We start from the raw sequence: 20,668 nt of genomic DNA on the forward strand, positions 1-20,668 counted from the left end.
CTGTGGGATCTGAACTACTAGTGATTAAAAGGTAATAATCCATGAAATAAATGACCTTCATAATTTATAGACCCATTTCTCTTCAAGTTCAATTTTAATAGCTTTGTAACTCTTACATGAAACATAAATCAAGATGGTCAATATAACACAGGGCGATTCCTTCATAACATCTAGTAACTAAATTTGAAAATAACATTGGAGACAAACTTTTTGTACTTACCCATTTTTGGTTATATGGTGATTTTCACATTTATTCATTAATACTGCAAATATTTGACAGGAAAACATGTTTTCTTCTGGAAACATCTGTTCTTTCAAGTAAGAATTGTATTACATAGTTAAATTTAAGAATGAGGTTCTACCATTTAATGTGTGATCCTTAGAAAAACAATGTTTTAGCATGCTTCAAGGAGAATTTTAGAGTTTCCTTTTTATTGAGAACTAATTTTAGGTCCAGAACATTCAATAGGCAATCTCTTGTTGAGTAGAAGTGAGAAATGACTTATTTTACTTCCAATTTGAAAAGTAGAAATAAAAAAGTTGACCATAAGCTCCTTAGTGTCTGCCTTTGGTAACTTGCCTCCAGTAGCAACACCAAAGGGATTAGGTGGATTTTCCTTCTCAGGCCACACACTGCCTTACCACCCCTGTCCTTCTCCTTTACTTATTCCTAGAGATGATGCAGTGGAGGTTAGCAAATCCGATGGGCCCAGTCTACATTTTTTTTTTTTTTAAACAGGCAAGACCACTTTCCTGGCAAGGATAGCAGTCTCAGGGCACAGAACATCTCCTTGTCCTCTGGATAATTAAGCCAGCTGGTCAAGATCAGGCTGTTGCCTACTCATCCCTTTTTTTGAAAATAACTCCATTCTGACTTGGCATGTCCTGTTGTTCTTGACTTTTATCCATCATCCCTTTAGTATGTCTTACTTTGCTGGATTCCTTCTCACTATCCTGTGGCTCTCTCTTCAGAAACACTCCCCTTTTCAGTCCTTCTTCACCAGCCTCACCATATCAGCTGATACACTCCATTCTGGCTGAGTCCTTTGGATTCTTCACCTGGAAACAAATTATGAACATTTCAGCATCTCATTTCCCTGACTAGTGATTGATTTTTCTCTTTTAACCTTCTTGCTAGTCATCTAGCTTAGAGAGATGTTATTGAGTTCCTTGTTAATAACTAATGCAATTATACCGAAGCAGGAGGAAAGGAAGAAAGCCTGGTTTTTGCTGATCTTATACACATACCCTATGAAATATATATAAAATATATAGTATTTTCTGTACATGAAAACCTCCTAATACATTACATATATTTCATATATGTGATATATAATATGATAGAGAAAATTAAATATAGAAAATGTATATATGATATCTCCTAATTGGTTGCTGATATATATAATATAAATATATGCTCTCTATATGCTGCATATGCTATATATATAATATTGATAAGGAATTAACAGATGGAGAAATGTTGAGTAAAAGAAAGGGTTGGGTTTTTTTCTGTAAATATGCAAGTTTAACAGAAATTCAAGCATTATGCATCTGTTTTTGAAATTTTTAAATGTAACTATATTAATGATGATTTATTAAGAAATACTCATCATGATATTTTCCTCTGTATAAGTTTGCACTTTTAGATTTTTAAAAGGAATATTTTCCCATCCCAAATCTAGCTGCTTTTAAGGAAATCTGTCCTGGTGGAATGGGTTATACGGTTTCTGGCGTTCATAGACGCAGGCCAATCCATCACCATGTAGGTAAAGGACCTGTATTTGTCAAGCCAAAGAACACTCAACCTGTTGCTAAAAGTACTCATCCTCCACCTCTCCCAGCCAAGGAAGAGCCAGTGGAGGCCCTGACCTTCTCCCAGGAACACGGGCCAGGAGTGGCGGAGCCAGAAGGTGAGAGTGGAAATAGATTGAGGAGGTCTTGTGTGTCTTTGGTTTCCCTGTTAATATCCTTCTAGAACAGGGTTTTTAACCTCAGCACTATTGATACTTCAGAATAATTCTTAGTGAGGGGCTTCTTTGTACATGGTAGGATGTTCAGCACCCTCCTTGGCCTTGAACTTTTAGATGCCAGTAGCACCCTCCCCCTTCCAGGTGTTACAACCAGAAGGGTGTCCAACCCTGCCAAATGTCCCTGTAGGGTAAAATGACCTCTGATTGAGAACCACCTCTGTAGAGTAATATGTTTGTAGCAGGTAACGATATTCCACGGTGATCTCAGGACATGCTGGGGGCTACTATTTCTTGGTGTTTATTCCTGAAGGGTAATTCAGATCATTTAAGGAATAGCCTTAATTCATTTCTATGTCTAGAGGGCCATTTAATAAATAGTTATGTACTTTACAAAGTGGAATCCACAGACTTAAGTTAAAGCATTGACTGAGCTTCCATGAAATAGAGGGCAACAGACAGTCAGGGATGATGGGAGCCCAAGGAGGAGGACAGGAGAATCCATCGAAGGGATCTTGGAAATCGCCTCGCACAGTCCTTTCATTGATTTTCTGAGAAGCCTGAGACCTAGAGAGGGAACATGGCTTGCCAAGTGTCATATCAAGAGTATGTAATGGGGCCAAGGAGCACATTTTTCCGAGAAAGCAAGTATGGCTTTATATTCTAGGAGCCTAGAGACAATTGACCTTGTCTCTAGATAAAAGCCAGCATCTTCAATTCCTTGAATATCTTTATTATCCTAAAAATGTTTCCCCCAGATAGAAGGAATAAACATTTTAGATTTGTACAGAATATATATTTTCTTTAATGAAGCTCCTGTTGGCTTCTCACAGTTTATCGGGTCGGAATTTAAGGTGTCCGTTTATGGGTTCTGTGAGGAGAGAAGGTATCTAGGTTAGTGGAGAGTCAGGAACTTGGCCAAGCTGCTTTCTAGAGAGGTCTTTTTCCAGGGCTCTGAATCTTTCTGTGTTCTGGCCTGTTTTATTTCACTCTCCCACTTGTCGCCCTTCTTGTTAGGCAGAGCAGGGAGGACCTCCCCTAGAATTGACAGTATTGACCGGTTTGCTCCTCTACACTAAGGGTATCACGGCCAGATGTTTGCAACTACTCATACTCTGCACAGGCAGGAGGAAATGGGCTCTGGTCCAGCTTCTGCCTCAAGACTTCTTTGGTGGGTTGCACAGGACAGACCGTTAGTTGACTTTTCCAACCACAAGAATATAGCAGCAGTGATAAGCTATCTGGTGTCCTGATTGCTTTTGGAAGTTAGGCATCTACTGACACTGAGCACTGATGTTTATGGGGATGATGACTAATGAGGGAAACCCCAGTAATTGTTAATCATAAGCTTGAGGACTAATATTAAGGACTGATTAATGAAAAGCAAGTCTTTCTAAATCCAAAGGCATAACCAGTCCCACTGCTTCACAATAATGTTATGACTGTGTAATATGTAATCTGTTCAACATATTGATGCTAATCTCTAATTAGGTTGTATTGGCTTGTGATTTCTTTCCCTCTAATTTAGTTAGCTTATCATATGATGCTCACAGGGCTTCAATAAATATTAGGAGTACAGTACCCGGTCTTAGATCTCTTATTGAAATAAGTGGCTTTCTTTTTTAACATTAACATCAAGTATTATATATTATGTTAAGGATAAGTATGTGGCCAATTAATGAAAATGCTTTTTTGATGTGGGAAGTTCCATAAAATTGAGATTAGACATAAAATAATGTACCAGAAAGTATTGTTTCCTTTAACCTTTTCAGTTAATGAGGGAGTTGGAAAGAATTTTATCACATCTACCTGAACTTTTGTAGCTAAGGAATGATACAGCATGGAGAGTTTGTCTTTTGGTCAGTTGTAAAATTCTCCAAAATGGTAGATGACCATAATTCTGCATTTGATTTTGTTTGATTCTTAATCCTTTTGGAGTGGCAGTGGACTTTTATCGCTTTTTAAAAATTTAACTATTATGCGGTGAATTGACTTAAATTGTACTAATGTCTTCCTTTCTCTTCTGCTTTTAGTGGCAACTGCACCCCCTGAGAAGGTAATCCATTCATTATTTGCAAGTCTTTGTTTTTTTACTGTCACAAGGATTTCCTTTTAGAATACGTACGGATTTTTTAGACTTAAGTACAGTAACATGCCTACTATTCATTATTTGGTTTGAGGAAATAAAGCATTCATTCGAGAAATATTGATTGAGCACCTGCTACCTAACTGGCACTTTCCTGAGTGTTAAGAAAACAATCGAGAACAAATCAGACAAAACTCCTTGTTCTCATGGAACTTCAAATCTAGTGAGAGAAAAAGGTGGGACTGGAAGAATCAGAGGCTTAAAGAGAATTCAAGTCAGTTCATGGCCTGGACTGTGGATGGAAGGAAAGGTCCTGGTGTGTGTATGCAATTGTGAATTCTTAGGGTGCACATATGCTGAGTGAAGTCCTTCTTAAGTAACAACTAAAATTTAACATGCGTGTTTGATTACATTAAAAGAAGAACAGAGCTTACCCTTGGAAGTTACCGTCCAATACTAGAATATTGGTTCTTAGAAATTTCAGAGAAATATTTAGTCAGCCTATCGGTTTTTTGGCATAAAATGGGACCATGAATCGTGAGATTTATTCATAAGAAATATACAAATTTGCTGGATCTAAGTCCTGCTTATGTAATGTTGTTCCCCATCTGAGTCTTGCTTTGATTCTTTAATAACACGAAAATTAGATCGTTATTAAATCTTCATACATTTATATATCACTCAGTAGACGAGAATGACAAGTGTTAGAATTTAGATGGCACAAACACATATAAATTACTATAAATAGTTTTAAAATTTTTTAGCTTATGCATATAGGATAGAATAACTTCAGAGTTCTAACCTAAGTGCTAAAAGAATCCAGACAACAAAGAAGTAGGATTTTAGAGTGACAGCACCCAACAAAGAAGAGCATTGTTATATTGACCCCAAAAGAAGTGCAACACATATGCATATTTTATATGTACATTTACAGCTCCTGGATTGTGTTTTTAAAGGTCAGTAGTGTGCAGTAGTTTGCAATTTTGTTGATTTTGAATTCAAGTCTGGTTGATATGTGGAAGGAATCATTCAAGGCATGAACAGACCAGCCAGCTCCCTGATAACCTCATCTTATTTAATAAGCTCTGTTTTCTTTGCTGTTGAGGATGGAGTTTATGGTAACTCTCGTTAAGGATCTGAAAGAGGGCCTGAACATTTTCTTGTATACTTACATTGTAAATTTTTTGGAGACGAGGCAGTGGGAAAAATGCAGTCATAGTCTTTGCAGTCTTGACTCCTCACAGAGGTCTCATGATATTAAAGATGGATGAAGAGAAAGCAGGGTAGCCCGTGGGTGGGAAATTATATGTGCAAAGGTGCGGTGGAGGAGACAGCAAGAGGTCAGGGAGCAGGAGAGGCTTGGTTAGAAGGAGAACTTGGGGCTGCTTTGGAAGGCTTGGAATCCAAACTGCAGTTGTAATCAGTGGCGAGATACCGTGCTCCTGTCTCTCGACTCTACTTGTCAAGTGTAGAAGTAGCATTGATTAGGAAGTCTGCTGTCCCGTGCTGATGGGGGAAATTCTTTCTGTAAGTTTCGGGAGTCCATAAACATCTGATGATGGTCTGCTTTTTGCTGGCATTGACCATGGGCTGCAGGGAATGGCCTGCAATTGAGAGACTGATTGAGGTCACCTTTAATAGGTAATGGAAGATTAGTCTGTATTCTTTTTATTTTATTTTATTTTTTATTTATTTATTTGAGAGAGAGAGAGCACCAGAGGGGGTAGGGTCAGAGGGAGGAGCAGACTCCCTGCTGAGCAGGGAGCCTAATGCGGGACTCGATCCCGGGACTCCGGGATCATGACCTGAGCCAAAGGCAGTCGCTTAACCAACTGAGACACCCAGGTGCCCGATTAGTCTGTATTCTTAAGGGAAAATGTGGGAAAAAGTAATAAATGCTCAGTCCTTCTAGAAGATGAATCACAGCAGGATTAACTGAGACAGGGAGACAGAGGGAGCTTAAGAGACCAATTAGATAATTATAATAAACAGGATGAGAAAGAAGAGTCCAGACCGGGACAGTGGGGGCTATGGGTACGGAAAGGTCAACAAACATAAAGAGCAGTGCAGATGGGCAGAGCTTGGAACGAAGAATGAAAGAGCAAGGACCACAAAGTGACTTGAAGCCTGGCTGGTTTAATGCCTGTGGCCTTGACAGAAGTGCAGACCTTGGAATGAGAGCCTGTAGGGTTTTGGAGGGGATGGATTTGAGGTGCTGGTGGAAGATCTCAATGGAGTCACACTGTAAATACTCACGCCTACGAAACTGGGTCTTTGATGAGATACTCAGAGAGGTTATGTATTTTATAAAAAGCAGAAAAGGAGATAATTGAACTTAGGACAGCGATGAAGAGGGAAACGGACCTGGGGAGTGAGCTTTCGGGGAGATGGCAGTGGTGTGCTGGGCAGCCATGGCCAGCTTCTAAGGATGTGGTGGCATGGCCACGCTGGCCCCACTGTGCATCTCTGCTGGCCTCGCAGTTCAGTCTGCAGGAGCCCTGAGCAGCTGTAACTAGGAGCTGAGCCACAGGTGCCGCCAGTCTGTTTCTTCACCTCTGGTCCGGGGGACAGGAGGGGGCAACCGAACGCGTGAGGAAGCCCTGGGTGCTTCTCCAAGCCCCTGTGTTTTTGTTGCTGTGCTTGACTACCCCTGTGCTGAGAGCTGGAGGTACAAAGTTCCTGGATGGGAGGTTCAGAAAGGCCTTAATGACTGCCTGGCTTAAAATATTTTAATGTCCTGTATGTTCTTGGTTATGACACATGTGCTGTACCCATTAGTTATTCTGCAAAGTGTGGCTGGTCATCTTCCTAGGGCAGAGCACCGTGTCCAGGAGAGGACAGTTTAGTTCTCCGTTGGGGTTAGTTTTGCCTTGTTTGAGACCAGATGTCGGCCCCTGAGCCAACGCATTTGTTTACAGTGTCTGAAGGGACCTTTTGCTTTGGGCCCCTGGGACATGGGTGAGGGTGTGTACGTGGGTCAGCGCTGCTGGGGGAATCAAAGGCTTGCTACAAAAGTGGCTCAGGGGCGCCTGGGTGGCTCAGTCGTTAAGTGTCTGCCTTCGGCTCAGGTCATGGTCCCAGGGTCCTGGGATCGAGCCCCGCATCGGGCTCCCTGCTCGGTGGGAAGCCTGCTTCTCCCTCTCCCGCTCCTCCTGCTTGTGTTCCCTCTCTTGCTGTGTCTCTCTCTGTCAAATAAATAAATAAAATCTTTAAAAAAAAAAAAAAAGTGGCTCAGCAACCCTTCATATATGTATTTTTTTCCCCCACACGATTGCACAGGTTGTTGTCCAATGTCCTCTGATATTTGTTGCCTTTCTAAGAGTAGAATTAAATAAAGATAGTAATATGTGAACATTAAAGATAATTCCTACTTCAGTTCTCTCTCTCTTTTTTTCTTTTTAATACAACCACCCAGGAAATACCTTCATTGGATCAAGAGAAAACCAGAGTTGAGCCTGGTCAACCCCAGCTCTCTCCAGGCATCTCAACTATTCATCTGCACCCACAGTTTCCAGGTAACCTCTGTTGATCTATGCTATTTGTAAGAGTATTATCAATGAGTAAAAGAGTAAGATAAGGATTCTTTTGTCTTTGATTTTAAAGTTTGATAAATCATTAGAATTCATATGTGAAGTGCCATGTGAAACATACACTTAAGTGTATTAATTAATTAAGGGGATGGTCATGTAAGTTTTAGAAGGCTAAAAGGAAGGTAAGTTACTCACGATTTTCTGTGGCCAGGAGTATGTATATATTATTAGAACGGTTTTGAAGGTCATCATTTGATGAAGCGTCATTTTTCTTGGCTTCTGAATTGTTTTCATATTTTCTTACTAAATGTTGAAACTGAGGCTATAGATTAATACCAGGAACTTTAGGGATCTCTAAGAGTCCTTAATTATCCAAGCATGACTGTGGTATGTTATTAGAATTAAATTATGCTTGCATTTTGGGATGGGATCTCAAAGCACCTAACAGGCTTTAATTTTTTTCATCCCCTCTTTCCTCATATAGTAGTGATTGAAAAAACATCACCTCCTGTGCCTGTGGAAGTAGCTCCTGAAGCTTCTACATCAAGTGCCAGCCAAGTGATTGCACCTACTCAAGTAACAGGTAGGTATGGTTTTCTGTTCCACAGCCTGTGCGGGAGACATGGGGATGAGCCTCCTGTTAACTGTAGTATCACAGTTGTATCAAATGTATGAGATTGCTCATGGCAGGGTGAGTCATAATAGCAAATACTTGGAAATAATAAATACTGTTAAAAAGGAGGAACGTTTAAATAAATTATGGTACATATACAGTGAAATATCACAAAGCTGTTAATGTTGTAAAAGAATATTTAATGTCATGAGGAGATGCTTATGGCAAAATGAGCAATACAGAACACAGTATGATTCCAATTTTATTTTTTAAATGTTTACGAACACAGAAAAAGAGACAGAAAGCACATCAAAGAGGTGCCTGGGTGGCTTGGTCAGTTAAGCGTCTGCCTTCGGCTCAGGTCGTGATCTCGGGGTCCTAGGATCGAGCCCCACATCGGGCTCCCTGCTCAGCAGGGAGCCTGCTTCTCCCTCTCCCTCTGCCACTCCCCCTGCTTGTACTCTCTCTGTCTGTCAAATAAATTAATAAAATCTTAAAATAAATAAATAAAACACACACACAAAAAATTAAAAAGTACATCAAAGTGTTCAACCATCACCAGTTAATAGGATCGTGGATAATCTTTGTTCTCTGATATATTTTTATATATTTTCAAAATTCTTTTTGATAATTTTAATCAGTGACACATTATAAACATTTATCATAATGTGAAACAAACCAACAGCATAAAAGTTAATATCCTTGATGTATAGTGAGCTTTTATAAATCAGCAATAAAAATACTAGTAGAAAAATGGGGAAATAATATAATCATAATTTATAGAAAAACATATAATAGGAAATGTCAACCAGTAATCAAAGAAATGCAGATTAAAATAATTATTATCAAAGTAGCATTTAATTTTTACTAGAGTAAAATTGAGGTTGAACACATTGCCGAAAAGAATGTAAACTGGTCAACGTTTCTGGAAACACAAACTGGCATAATGTATCAAGAATTTTAAAAATGTTCAGGGGCGCCTGGGTGGCTCAATTGGTTAAGCGACTGCCTTCGCCTCAGGTCATGATCCTGGAGTCCTGGGATCGAGTCCAGCATCGGGCTCCCAGCTCAGCGGGTAGCCTGCTTCTCCCTCTGACCCTCTCCTCTCATTCTGTTTCTCTCTCTCGCTCGCTCTCTAATAAATAATAAATAAAATCTTAAAAAAAAAATGTTCAGAACTTTTGACCCAGTAATCCTATATCAAAATATCTAGTGTGAGGAAATAATGTTCCTAAAGACTGAGATAATGTTTATATAAATGGATACTTACCACAGCACTAGGTAGAATAGAGAAAAAGTAGAAACAATCTAAACATTTAACTATAGGAAAATAGATAATTATATTACATCTATGCATTGGAGCATGATGCTGCCATCAAATGCAGTATTTTTGAAGAATTTTTATTAAAATCTAGCAGCAGATGGTCACAAAATACTGTTAAATGTGAGATGAAGTATATGAAAATGAAGGAATGTAGAACACTATTACCAGTTATATAAAAAAGACTTACACATTGAGAAAATACTGGAAGAAAATATGCCAGATATTAGCAGTGATTATTTTTTATAGTAGGATCCAAGAGGTTTGGGGGTATTGGTAGAATATTTTCTATTTTCCATATACTGTATAATGGGCAAATATTCTGTAGTCAGAAAAAGATCACCAAGATGTATCATGCCAACTTAAGGTCAGGATGAGGTTGGCAGTGTATAATGAAAAGTTAATAGAGGAGCTTGCAGACTTTCTTAAAATATTCTTTCCTCAGAAACGTGTATAATTTTTCAAGTAAAAATGTGCTTGGTGTGTTAATTAGATAAATTATAGTGATCATTTCACAATGTGTGTGTATATCAAAACATTAAGTTGTACACCTTAAATATGTATATGTTTTATGTTGAAAAACAGTACAATTACATAAAATATATAAAATAAATTATATAAAAATAATTTTTCCATGTTAAAAAAACTTTTGGCTATTTTCTCAAAAATGTGGATGTAAGTTCTCTTAGATATTTGAATTGAGGCGTCAGGCTGGAAAGTGTTTTGTTGTTTTGAGAGAGAAAGAGAGTGCATGTGCGAGTGGATGGGGTGGGGTGATGGGGGTGGGGGATGGAGAGGGAGAGAGAGAGAGAGAGAGAATCCCAAGCTGGCTCCAAGCCCAGCGAAGAGCCCATCGCGGGGCTAGATCTCAGGACCCTTGATGTTGGTCCTGAGCCGAAATTACGAGTTGGATGCTTAACCAACCAACTGAGCCACCAGGTACCCCTGGAAAGTGTTTTTATTTATTTATTTTTTTTTTAAAAAGATTTTATTTATTTATTTATTTGACAAAGAGATAGAGAAAACAAGTAGGCAGAGTGGCAGGCAGAGGGAAAGGGAGAAGCAGGCTCTCTGCTGAGTAGGGAGCCCGATGCGGGACTCGATCCCAGGACCCTGAGATCATGACCTGAGCCGAAGGCAGCCACTTAACGACTAAGCCACCCAGGCGCCCCTGGAAAGTGTTTTTAAAAAGCACCTGTGTGTTCCAAGATGAAATGCCTTGACAGAGGAATGTGGAGTCGCATCATGGACCACAGTGTGTTTTTACCCAGTTCAGGGCATCTGTAGCCAGAGCCATAGCCTTCCCCAGTTACTGCATTGCAACCGCTCTTTGATTTTACTCTTAATATTGAGTTAAGTGATACAGAGAAATATCAGATCTTCTCAGTGCTTTTAGAGTGATATAATGATACGATAGTGTTTGTTTGTTTGTTTTTTAATGGCCATGGCTAAAACCATTTCTCTATTCTGAAGTCATTTGTGTGTCTGCTCGCTTTATTAAGCACATCTATGAGAGACTCTGCTATGCGCTGTAACATGCACAGTGATGTCATACACCATCTTGGACAGCAAGGATCTTCTCACTGTTGACCTCATATTATTGAAAAGGAAAATTGCAGTGTGACAATGTAATGTACTAGGTCTAAATACTGTATTTCTATATTTCTGTTTTCCAGTGTATAAATATAGTTTTGTCCTTTTTTAACAATGGCTGACTTCAATGGATGGACTTCTTGCAAGATAGCTTTGTAGGGGTTAATTAAGTTTGGCTAGATAAATGCAGTTTTGCCATTTAAATGCAGCCGTGTGAGGAATAACAAATTGAAGTTACTTAGCTTCAACTGAACTACAGAGCTGATTTAAAAAAAAACAAAAACAAAAAAAAGTAGCTGTGCTGTATGAAGTTGTTAGAAGACAACTTAATTCGAGTTTGGCAGAGATACAGGGCCAACATCTGCTATCGCATGTTTGAAGCACGACTATTTCCTTCCAGGAAAAAAGTGACGGTAAAATTTTATGCAACATTTGTAGGTGTTCCTACTTCCTATAGTAGAAGAATCTTTCTGAAACAATCCATGGGGAGAATATTATAGTCTTTGAATTAAAATGGTTTGCAACGTCAGAGCTACACAATCATTAGTAATCTACACTAGAACAAGAACACTGTTTTGTATCGAATTTAATTTAAATCAAACTGTAGATGTTCCCATTGATTTGATATGAGAGCCAAACATAGAGATTGAGGGAGCAATCCGATCAGCTCTGTCCGGAATGTTACACAATGGTTTTTTCCCCTAAAACACAGAGGAGGTAAATCTTACTTGTCACTATTAGTTTGTCTCACAAGTTGAAGAAAGGAATAGAATATTACATAGGAATCTAAAATAAACAAAATCAGCTCCACATTGCTCAGTGACAATATCTTTATGGTGGTGAGATTAGAAGGAGCCTTTGCAGATTTCTTCAGACACACTTTGACATGTAATAATTATAAAGTGAGCCACATATTTGCAGGACATAAGTGTGATATTTTCCACTCTTAACAGCTGATGTGGTGACTTGCGACATTATTGGCATACTGTTTCCAAATAAATTATACATTTCAGCATATAAATTCTTGATTTAGCATAGTGTCTTAATAGCTCAAGGATAGGTTGGAAAATCAAACCTCTGGCAAATATTTACAAAGTGGAAACATCTGTTTCAATTGTTGTGGGACAATTTACGCTCATTGTGGGGCAGCTAGGAAGCCGGGGCATTTTTGTAAACCTTTCCATGAGTTAACATTTGATGCCTTCCTCCTCTTCTACCCAAACTTCCTCCATGGCCCTCGAATAACAGCCAGAAATTATTCTTTGACTTCCACAACTACCATGTGGAAACCTTTGTAGTTATCATGGCCCAAACATTATAAAAACTATTTGCTCATCAGAGCTTTTCCAGAGCTCAGAATTGACCCCTTAAAAAAATGTTTGTTCCTGGGGCGCCTGGGTGGCTCAGTCAGTTAAGCGGCTGCCTTCGGCTCAGGTCATGATCCCAGGGTCCTGGGATCGAGTCCCGCATCAGGCTCCCTGCTCTGCGGGGAGCCTGCTTCTCCCTCTCCTTCTGCCTGCTTCTCTGCCTACTTGTGCTCTCTATCTCTCTGTCAAATAAATAAATAAAATCTTAAAAAAAAAAAAAAATTTGCTCATCAGAGCTTTTCCAGAGCTCAGAATCGACCCCTTTAAAAAATGTTTGTTCCTAAAGCGTATTGCCGGCATCCTTACAGCTTCAGTAAGCTATGTATGCTGATGGAAAATGAACTCCTTTTTTCATGTAAAATCACCGTACTTTAATATTTCCAGGCTTTATTAATTAATTAATTTATTTATTTACTTTGAGTAATCATCTGATGAGGAAAAAAGCGAAAGGTCAGCATACTCATTTTCATATTTTGGCAAAAAGCTTTCTTTTTCATTTTTAAAAAAATATAATAAAGATACCAAACTCTTAAATCCACTGTTGGTCTTGTTGCTGGGATAAGTAGAGTATTTGGTTTTCCACTGGCTTTTGGTCATGGCTCTTTTTCCAGGTTTTAAATGGCACTCTGGTGAAAGAAACAGAATACGGTCCTTGACCTCGTGAAGGTAAAGTTGTCTCAGGGGCACAGAGAGTAGGAAAGTGTCAGGTGGTCCTGAGGACCAGGGGACATGTGATAGGCGTTAAGGATGAATCCAGTGGGAACAGCATCTTGATGATCTCTTTGGGATACCAAACATATTAAAGAAGACTAGACATTTTCATTAACTAGAGTACCCTGGAGACTGATAATTAGTGCTTCCTGTGTGAGGCTTTGCCATAATTCTTGTGCTTATGTCCACACAGTCTGCTCAAAGAAATGTACATTTCAGCATAAGCTGATTCATTATGTGGGAACAGGTTCACATCCCTATGTATGAGTGACCTCTTAGAAAAATAAAAAACAATATCTTTTCCCTTAAAAAACATGGAAAAATGAGAGAATTTTTCCAATTCTTCCTCAAGACAATACCCTCAGGACTCGTCTTTCTGTGTAATACATCCTGGAGAATGAAAATCTAATAGAAAAGGAGAGGAAAGCACAGGAAGAGGTGATTAGGAGACTTGTTTTAAAAAATTCTGAGGTGTTTTGAAGGTGTTACAACTCTTCTTTCTACTTACAAGGGTGGAGTCCGGCCTCACAGATGGATGGAAGGAACCTCTGAGGCCAAACTGATGAAAGTTACATGAATTAATCACATATAAAAAAAAATGGGACAAACAGGGTAGAAATCAAGTATATTTTAGTACATGTCCCTCCACTCCTTTGATGTATCTCTTAGTACCCTCTAGTGGTGTCAGAGTAACATTTTCTTACATATGTTAGTGCCCTGCCAACTGGGATCAACCTTTTTAAGCTGTATCTCTGTATACTTTATCTGTGAGGTAATCAGCTAAAGATCCTCAAATATGCCTCATAAATATTTATCCTCATAGCTTCTATTTAAGATACTAAAATGGAAGGGAAGGCAATTATATTCACTTCATTTCCTAAGACTAAGCAGTATACTTCTTAAGTATTTCTCCTATTTTAGAGCTGATGTAAAAAGAAACAATTTAGGGTGCCTGGGTGGCTCAGTTGGTTAAGCGACTGCCTTCGGCTCAGGTCATGATCCTGGAGTCCTGGGATCGAGTCCCACATCGGGCTCCCTGCTCAGCGGGAAGCCTGCTTCTCTCCCTCTCCCACTCCCTCTGCTTGTGTTCCCTCTCTCGCTGTGTCTCTCTCTGTCAAATAAATAAATCTTTAAAAAATAATAATAATAATTTTCGGAGAAGGTGTCTTCCTACAATATGGAATAGATGGTTAGAGATGTGATTTTCACACTGTTCTAGTAAAGAATTCCTATAAAGAGAGAACTCTTACCTAAGCGTCTAGTATTATAACCTAGAGAAGATTACCTTTTACCTTCAAATTTTTGTGGCGTAGAAGTGATCATTTTTTTAAGGAAGACTTCTGATTTTTTAACAAATTTTTTTAAACAAATTTATTTTTAACAAATAAGCATTTTCCTGTCCTGTCAATGCTTAATTATGCTCTATGTGTTTCATAATTCATTTTTTGTCTTACTGCCAGTCACTTAAGTTTAAGCAGTCATGTTAATTACCCATGTTTTTTAGCCTTTTGAATTACTGATGTTTTCTGTGACTTTACATTATACAGACTAAGCCAGTCTATTTTTCTGATAGTGAATTAGCATAAATAGGCTCACTAAAGGTATTAGTTTGTAAATGCGTAACATCCAAGTAGATACTGCAGCTCTGTATTCATATGCTTCCTTTTAAAGTCTAGCGACTTTCCAAATGATTTGCACCAATTGTCTTAAAGTCACAGCACAGTGAATAACACTGGATGAGAAATGAATAATGTGGTTTGGGTTTTTGGAAAGCAACCTCAGCCCTAATTCGGGTCATTTCCGTAGGGAGTCTTTGTTAAAGCACTGTTTTTTCACCTCCTCATGAAGAATGCATTGTAGGTTATTGGTGATGGTAGCACACCTGTTTTTCTGTCTCAAACCACAGACCCCTCCAGCAAGGCTGTTGCTGTAGCTTGTCGTGCTTGAGGCCCCGGTCTTCTTACACTGGGCACTCGGACACACCCATGGCAGCATGCCTTTTTAGCGTTGTTTACTTTGTGATGGCAATGGGATAATAGTCTAAGGTAACATTGTTATAAATGTGCAGTTTCTTTGTTACATATTCTTAAATGACTTCAAAAGGAACAACATTTACAAAGATGATAATAATGGCTAGCTGGGCTTTCTTACACATAAAAATGTATTTATTTATAATTCACTGTTAAATCAGTAAAGTAAAAAAATTAAGGTATATGGATTACTTAAAGGAAATTTTCTCCCTTATTTCCTTCTTAAAATTTTTATTTTTTTAAATTTCTTAATTTTTAAATTCCAGTATAATTAGCGTACCTTATTATATCAGTTCCAGGTGTACAAAATAGTGATTCAACAATTCTGTATATTACTCAATGCTCACCACAAGTGTACTTTTAATCCTCTTCACCTATTTCACCCATCCCCCCACCCAGCTCCCCTCTGGTAACCCATCAGTTTGTTTTCTATAGCTAAGAGTCTATTTCTTGGTTTGTCTCTTTTTTTCCTTTGTTCGTTTGTTTTGTTTCCTTAATTCTGCATATGAGTGAAATCACATGGTATTTGTCTTTCTCTGATTGACTTATTTTACTTAGCATTATGCTCTCTAGAATCCATCCACGTTGTTGCAAATGGCAAGATTTCATTCTTTTTATGGCTGAATAACATTCCATTGTATGCTATACCACATCTTCTTTGTTCATTCATCTGTCAATGGACACTTGGGCTGCTTCTGTAGTTTGACAATTGTAAATAAAGCTGCAGTAAACATCTGGGTGTATGTATTCCTTTGAATTGTGTTTTCATTTTCTTTTGGTAAATACCCAGTAGTGGAATAACTAGATCATATGGTAGTTCTGTTTGTAATTTTTTGAGGAACCTCCATATTGTTTTTCCCAGTGGCTGCACCAGTTTGCATTCCCACCTACAGTACATGAGGGTTCCTTTTTCTCCATGTTCTCACCAACCTTTTTTTTGTGTCTTGTTGATTTTAGCCACTCTGGCACATGTGAGGTGATATCTCATTGTGGTTTTGATTCGCATTTTCCCTGATGATAAGTGATATTAAACATCTTTTCATGTGTCTTTTGGCCATGTGTAGGTCTTTGGAGCAATGTCTTTTCATGTCTTCTGCCCATTTTTAACCCCTTATCAAGGTATATCATTTGCAAATATTTTCTCCCATTCAGTAGGTTGTCTTTTAGTTTTGTTGATTGTTTCCTTTGCTGTGTAGAAGCCTTTGTTTTGATAAAGTCCCAGTAGTTTATTTTTGCTTTTTGTTTTTCTTGCCTCAGGGGACATATCTAGAAAAATGTTGCTATGTCCGATGTCAGAGAAATTACTGCTTGTGCTCCCTTCTAGGGTCTTATGGTTTCAGGTCTCACGTGTAGGTCTTTAATGGCTAACTTTCATTGAGCTTGTATAGTGTGCCAGACATTGGGCTATGTGCATTATTTATCTTTGAGCCCGACACTCAAGTTGGTGCTCTGATTATTCCCATTTATCTTACATGCAGAGAAGTGAGACATAGAATGTTTGAGTAACTTGCCCCTGTGTTATAGAGTTAAGAAAGGGCAGCAAGATTTGTGTTTGCACTGTCTGCAAACCTGGGCTTCTACCAGCTGGCCTGCCCCCCCCCCCCCCCCCCCCCCCCACAATGCCATTATAACTCCTTACAAAGATCATTGAAAACAGAATGTCTTAGGAGATTAATTCCTCTTAGGAGGCCACTTTTGAGTCCTCAGGTAATTTAAGGCCGTCTTGTATCCTTTTGGTAATGAAGCTCATTTTGATGGCCTTCATTCAGTGTGGACTCCTATGACCCTGCCTCTACCATGGTGTGTTCCCCAAATGGAGTGAGGACTCAGGGCCAGTCTGCTCAGGCCTTACAGAAGAAGTGAGTTTCACACAGGAGTCATTAAGAGCACAAGGGAAGAGTTTAGCAGAGAAGATCGGGAAGAAGATTCTACTTTATCAATATAAATATGCTCATGTTGAAATTGGTAAATTAAGAGTGAGTTACACCCAAAAGTTTGGCTTTGATTAGAAGTGGTAAATCTTTCTTGAGAATTAAAGAGAAATTTTGGAGGAGGTTGGACATAGTTGTTGGAAATTGAATTTGACCTGCTAATGAATAAAAAGTTACCACATATTTCTTATCAGGAGAACTCACCTGATGGTTCTGAGTCCATCATGTCAGATGAACTGGAGTGGATAGAAACTCATTGTGGGCTATCTTAGAAGTTAGAAAGAATTGGTTATCTTACAACTTCCAAAGTGCCCTTTTTCTGAGTTATTACCCACTCCACTTCATCTTAGAAGTTGTTTTATTAGGAGTTATTGATGATTTTGGGTGAGACTAACTGAGCAATTACGAAGTAATCCAACAAATTTATACTTGATTTTAGAGGTATACTTTCTTTTCTTGTTGAAGTAAAGTTGACACACTGTTGCATTAGATTCAGGTGTATAATCTAGTCATTGGACAAGTCTCTTTGCTATGCTGTGCTCACAACAAGTGCAGCTACCATCTCTCACCACCCCGTGCTATTGCAGTACCATCAACTAGATTCCCTGTGCTGTGCCTTTCATCCCAGTGCCTTCATCTTTCCATAACTGGAAGCCTGTATCTCCCACTCCACTTCACCCATCTTGCCCAAACCCCCCCCCGCCTCTCCTTTGGCAACCATCAGTTTGTTCTCTGTGTTTATAGGTCTATTCATGCTTTTTTGTTTGTTTGCTCCCTTGTTTTTGTTTTTTTTTTTTAGATTCCATATATAAGTGAAATCATGTGGTATTTGCCTTTCTCTGACTTACTTCACTTAGCATAATAGTCTCTAGGTCCATTCATGTTGTCAAAAATGGCAAGATCTGGGCGCCTGGGTGGCTCAGTTGGTTGGGCGACTGCCTTCGGCTCAGGTCATGATCCTGGAGTCCCTGGATCGAGTCCCGCATCGGGCTCCCTGCTCGGCAGGGAGTCTGCTTCTCCCTCTGACCCTCCCCCCTCTCATGTGCTCTCTCTCATTCTCTCTCTCAAATAAATAAATTAAAAAAAAAAAAGGCAAGATCTGATTCTTCTTTATGGCTGAGTTACAGTCCACTGTGTATATATACCACATCTTCTTTATCCATTCATCTTTCGGTAGACAGTTGGGTCTCTTCCGTATCTTGGCTATTGTAAATAATGCTGCAATAAACATAAGTGTGCACGTATCTTTTCGAAGTAATGTTTTTATTTTCTCTGGATAAATTGGAGGTGACTTTTGTCTTCTAATTACATACCTGACAATAAGCTAATCAGGAAATGCAAAGGAATGGTTGGAAAGCAATTAAATCTTAGTTGATGTCTGTTTTTTCCTCTATTATTTATTTTTAAGAAATCAATGAATGTACTGTGAACCCCGATATCTGTGGAGCAGGACACTGCATTAACCTGCCCGTGAGGTATACCTGTATATGCTATGAGGGCTACAAGTTCAGTGAGCAACAGAGGAAATGTGTTGGTAAGAGATGTTTTTAATAGATGAAATTATTAAATATCAAATATTTACACATTAAGAACATATTTTATGTAGTTATCATGGGAAATGTTATTGTGTTTAATTTTTAAAAATTTTTATCCCTGAACTAAGGGATAAAAAAGAGGTTTGCTAATCTCCTGGGATGATCTCATCTCCTGGCTTAATGCTACCTACCTGGCCAAATGTAATACAATTAGATAAAGTTGGAAAAAGAAAAAAGATAAAAGTGAAAAAATTTCCAAAGATTTCTAGGTATAATAAAATAATATAATAAAATATAGATAGAATAATATAATAAAATGATAGAAATATCTACCTACAAACATGTATTTAGCAAAACCAAAATAAAATTAATATATACTGCAATAAAGACTTATACTCATGTAAGTGCATAAAATCTGATTTCTAAGAGCAATTTCTAAACTGAAAATAAGCTGACACAAAACTGTTAATGAATTTATAAATACAGGATCTTGTCCATGGTTCTTTGGGAAAAAATGTATCTCAGAGGTATAATAGCATTATGGAAATCATTTCAGTGCATACGTTAACACTAAATTTAATTTTTTAGAAAAAGGAAATTCAGCACTAAGAATTATAAAGCAACAAAGGTGTATACCCAATTAATATAAAGTAACAAAGGTGTATACCCAATTAATATGGCTTTAGTGTGCTAAATGCCATTATGCAAGATGTGTGACTTGTGCTATTTGGTTTTGTATATATATGTGGGGTAGGTCAAGAGGAGTATCCACCTGCCCTATCCCATGGCTATTTCTCTTGAATTTGCGTACATCGTATGTATTCTGTTTGGAACCGTAGAATATACAGTTGAAAGGGGCAGTTGAGATGATCTTGTCTAGCTTTACCCATGTGCACAGTGGAACAGTCCCTTTCACGATATTTCTGGATGTTTCTCCTGAGCTGGCCTGGGGGTCCCACAGCGAACTTCACTGCTTAGATGACTCCATGTATCTGGTGGGTCCTTCTGTGTTGACCCAGATCTGTCTTTCAGAAACACCAATGTCATGGTTGTAGTTTCAGCTTTTGAAACAATACACCCTAAACATATTCCCTGTTCCCAGTAACCATCCCTCAAGTGTCTGAGGAGGGTGATCATGTCTCCTTTCACTGTTCTCCTCAGTTATAAAGATTTGGTGCACAGGGAATAGTACACTGGTATTTTATGGACAGGGAAACAGAATTTCATGCTACACTGCACTAATCCTTTTATCTGTATTTCTGTTAACAGATATCGATGAATGCACTCAGGTCCAGCAGCTCTGCTCCCAGGGACGCTGTGAAAACACAGAGGGAAGTTTCTTGTGTATTTGCCCAGCAGGATTTATGGCCAGTGAGGAGGGTACCAACTGCGTAGGTAATGGCAGTATTCTTCCTGAAACATAAATTCCCAGATCTGGGTTGTTAGCTCCCCTAAGAGCCCATCAATCTTACTGCTTATTCAGGCAACCCAGAATTTATTACTGAACACCTTTTATGACATAGTCATCCGCTAGATACTGGAGGATACAAAAATGGAATCTTTCCTCCAACACTTTTGAATGAAGAGTGTCAAATGTGTGCAGACCCCGAGGTGTTAAATGTTCTGGGCCCCGCATAAATCAAAAGCACTCAATTTTTGAAACATGTCAAATGAATCGAAGAGATGGTGATAGGAATGGGTTATTTTATTCTTGACTTCCAACTGACCTGGGAGATGGGAGAGGTTTGAAATTCTATTGTGGGAAATGAAACTCGACAATGTTTTCTGCTTCGTGTAGACGTTGACGAGTGCCTGAGGCCAGATGTGTGCGGGGAAGGGCACTGCGTCAATACCGCGGGGGCCTTCCGGTGCGAATACTGCGACAGCGGTTACCGCATGACCCGGGGAGGCCATTGCGAGGGTGAGTCTATGCCACGTCCAAGTGCGGAGTGCATGAGACCTTGAAATGCAGGGCTGGGCCCCC

At 38.9% G+C, this 20,668-nt stretch overlaps 1 protein-coding gene across 24 annotated transcripts in view; it reads left to right on the plus strand.

Annotated features, from left to right (window-relative positions):
* The window catches only part of LTBP1 (latent transforming growth factor beta binding protein 1), a 350,994-nt gene that overhangs the window by 218,249 nt on the left and 112,077 nt on the right, over positions 1 to 20,668 (plus strand). For 5 of the 24 annotated variants that reach the window (XM_021697673.2, XM_044918773.1, XM_044918767.1 and 2 more), the window contains exons 8-14: positions 1,683 to 1,910; positions 4,001 to 4,023; positions 7,469 to 7,568; positions 8,068 to 8,166; positions 18,558 to 18,683; positions 19,954 to 20,079; positions 20,483 to 20,605. In XM_021697673.2, coding sequence (XP_021553348.1) covers positions 1,683 to 1,910; positions 4,001 to 4,023; positions 7,469 to 7,568; positions 8,068 to 8,166; positions 18,558 to 18,683; positions 19,954 to 20,079; positions 20,483 to 20,605 — 825 coding nt within the window. The remainder of the gene's footprint in view (positions 1 to 1,682; positions 1,911 to 4,000; positions 4,024 to 7,468; positions 7,569 to 8,067; positions 8,167 to 18,557; positions 18,684 to 19,953; positions 20,080 to 20,482; positions 20,606 to 20,668) is intronic. The other 19 variants (XM_044918781.1, XM_044918787.1, XM_044918784.1 and 16 more) reach the window with 9 other exon arrangements.

This window comes from Neomonachus schauinslandi, chromosome 10, assembly GCF_002201575.2.
Source record: "Neomonachus schauinslandi chromosome 10, ASM220157v2, whole genome shotgun sequence".
NCBI lineage: Eukaryota > Metazoa > Chordata > Mammalia > Carnivora > Phocidae > Neomonachus > Neomonachus schauinslandi.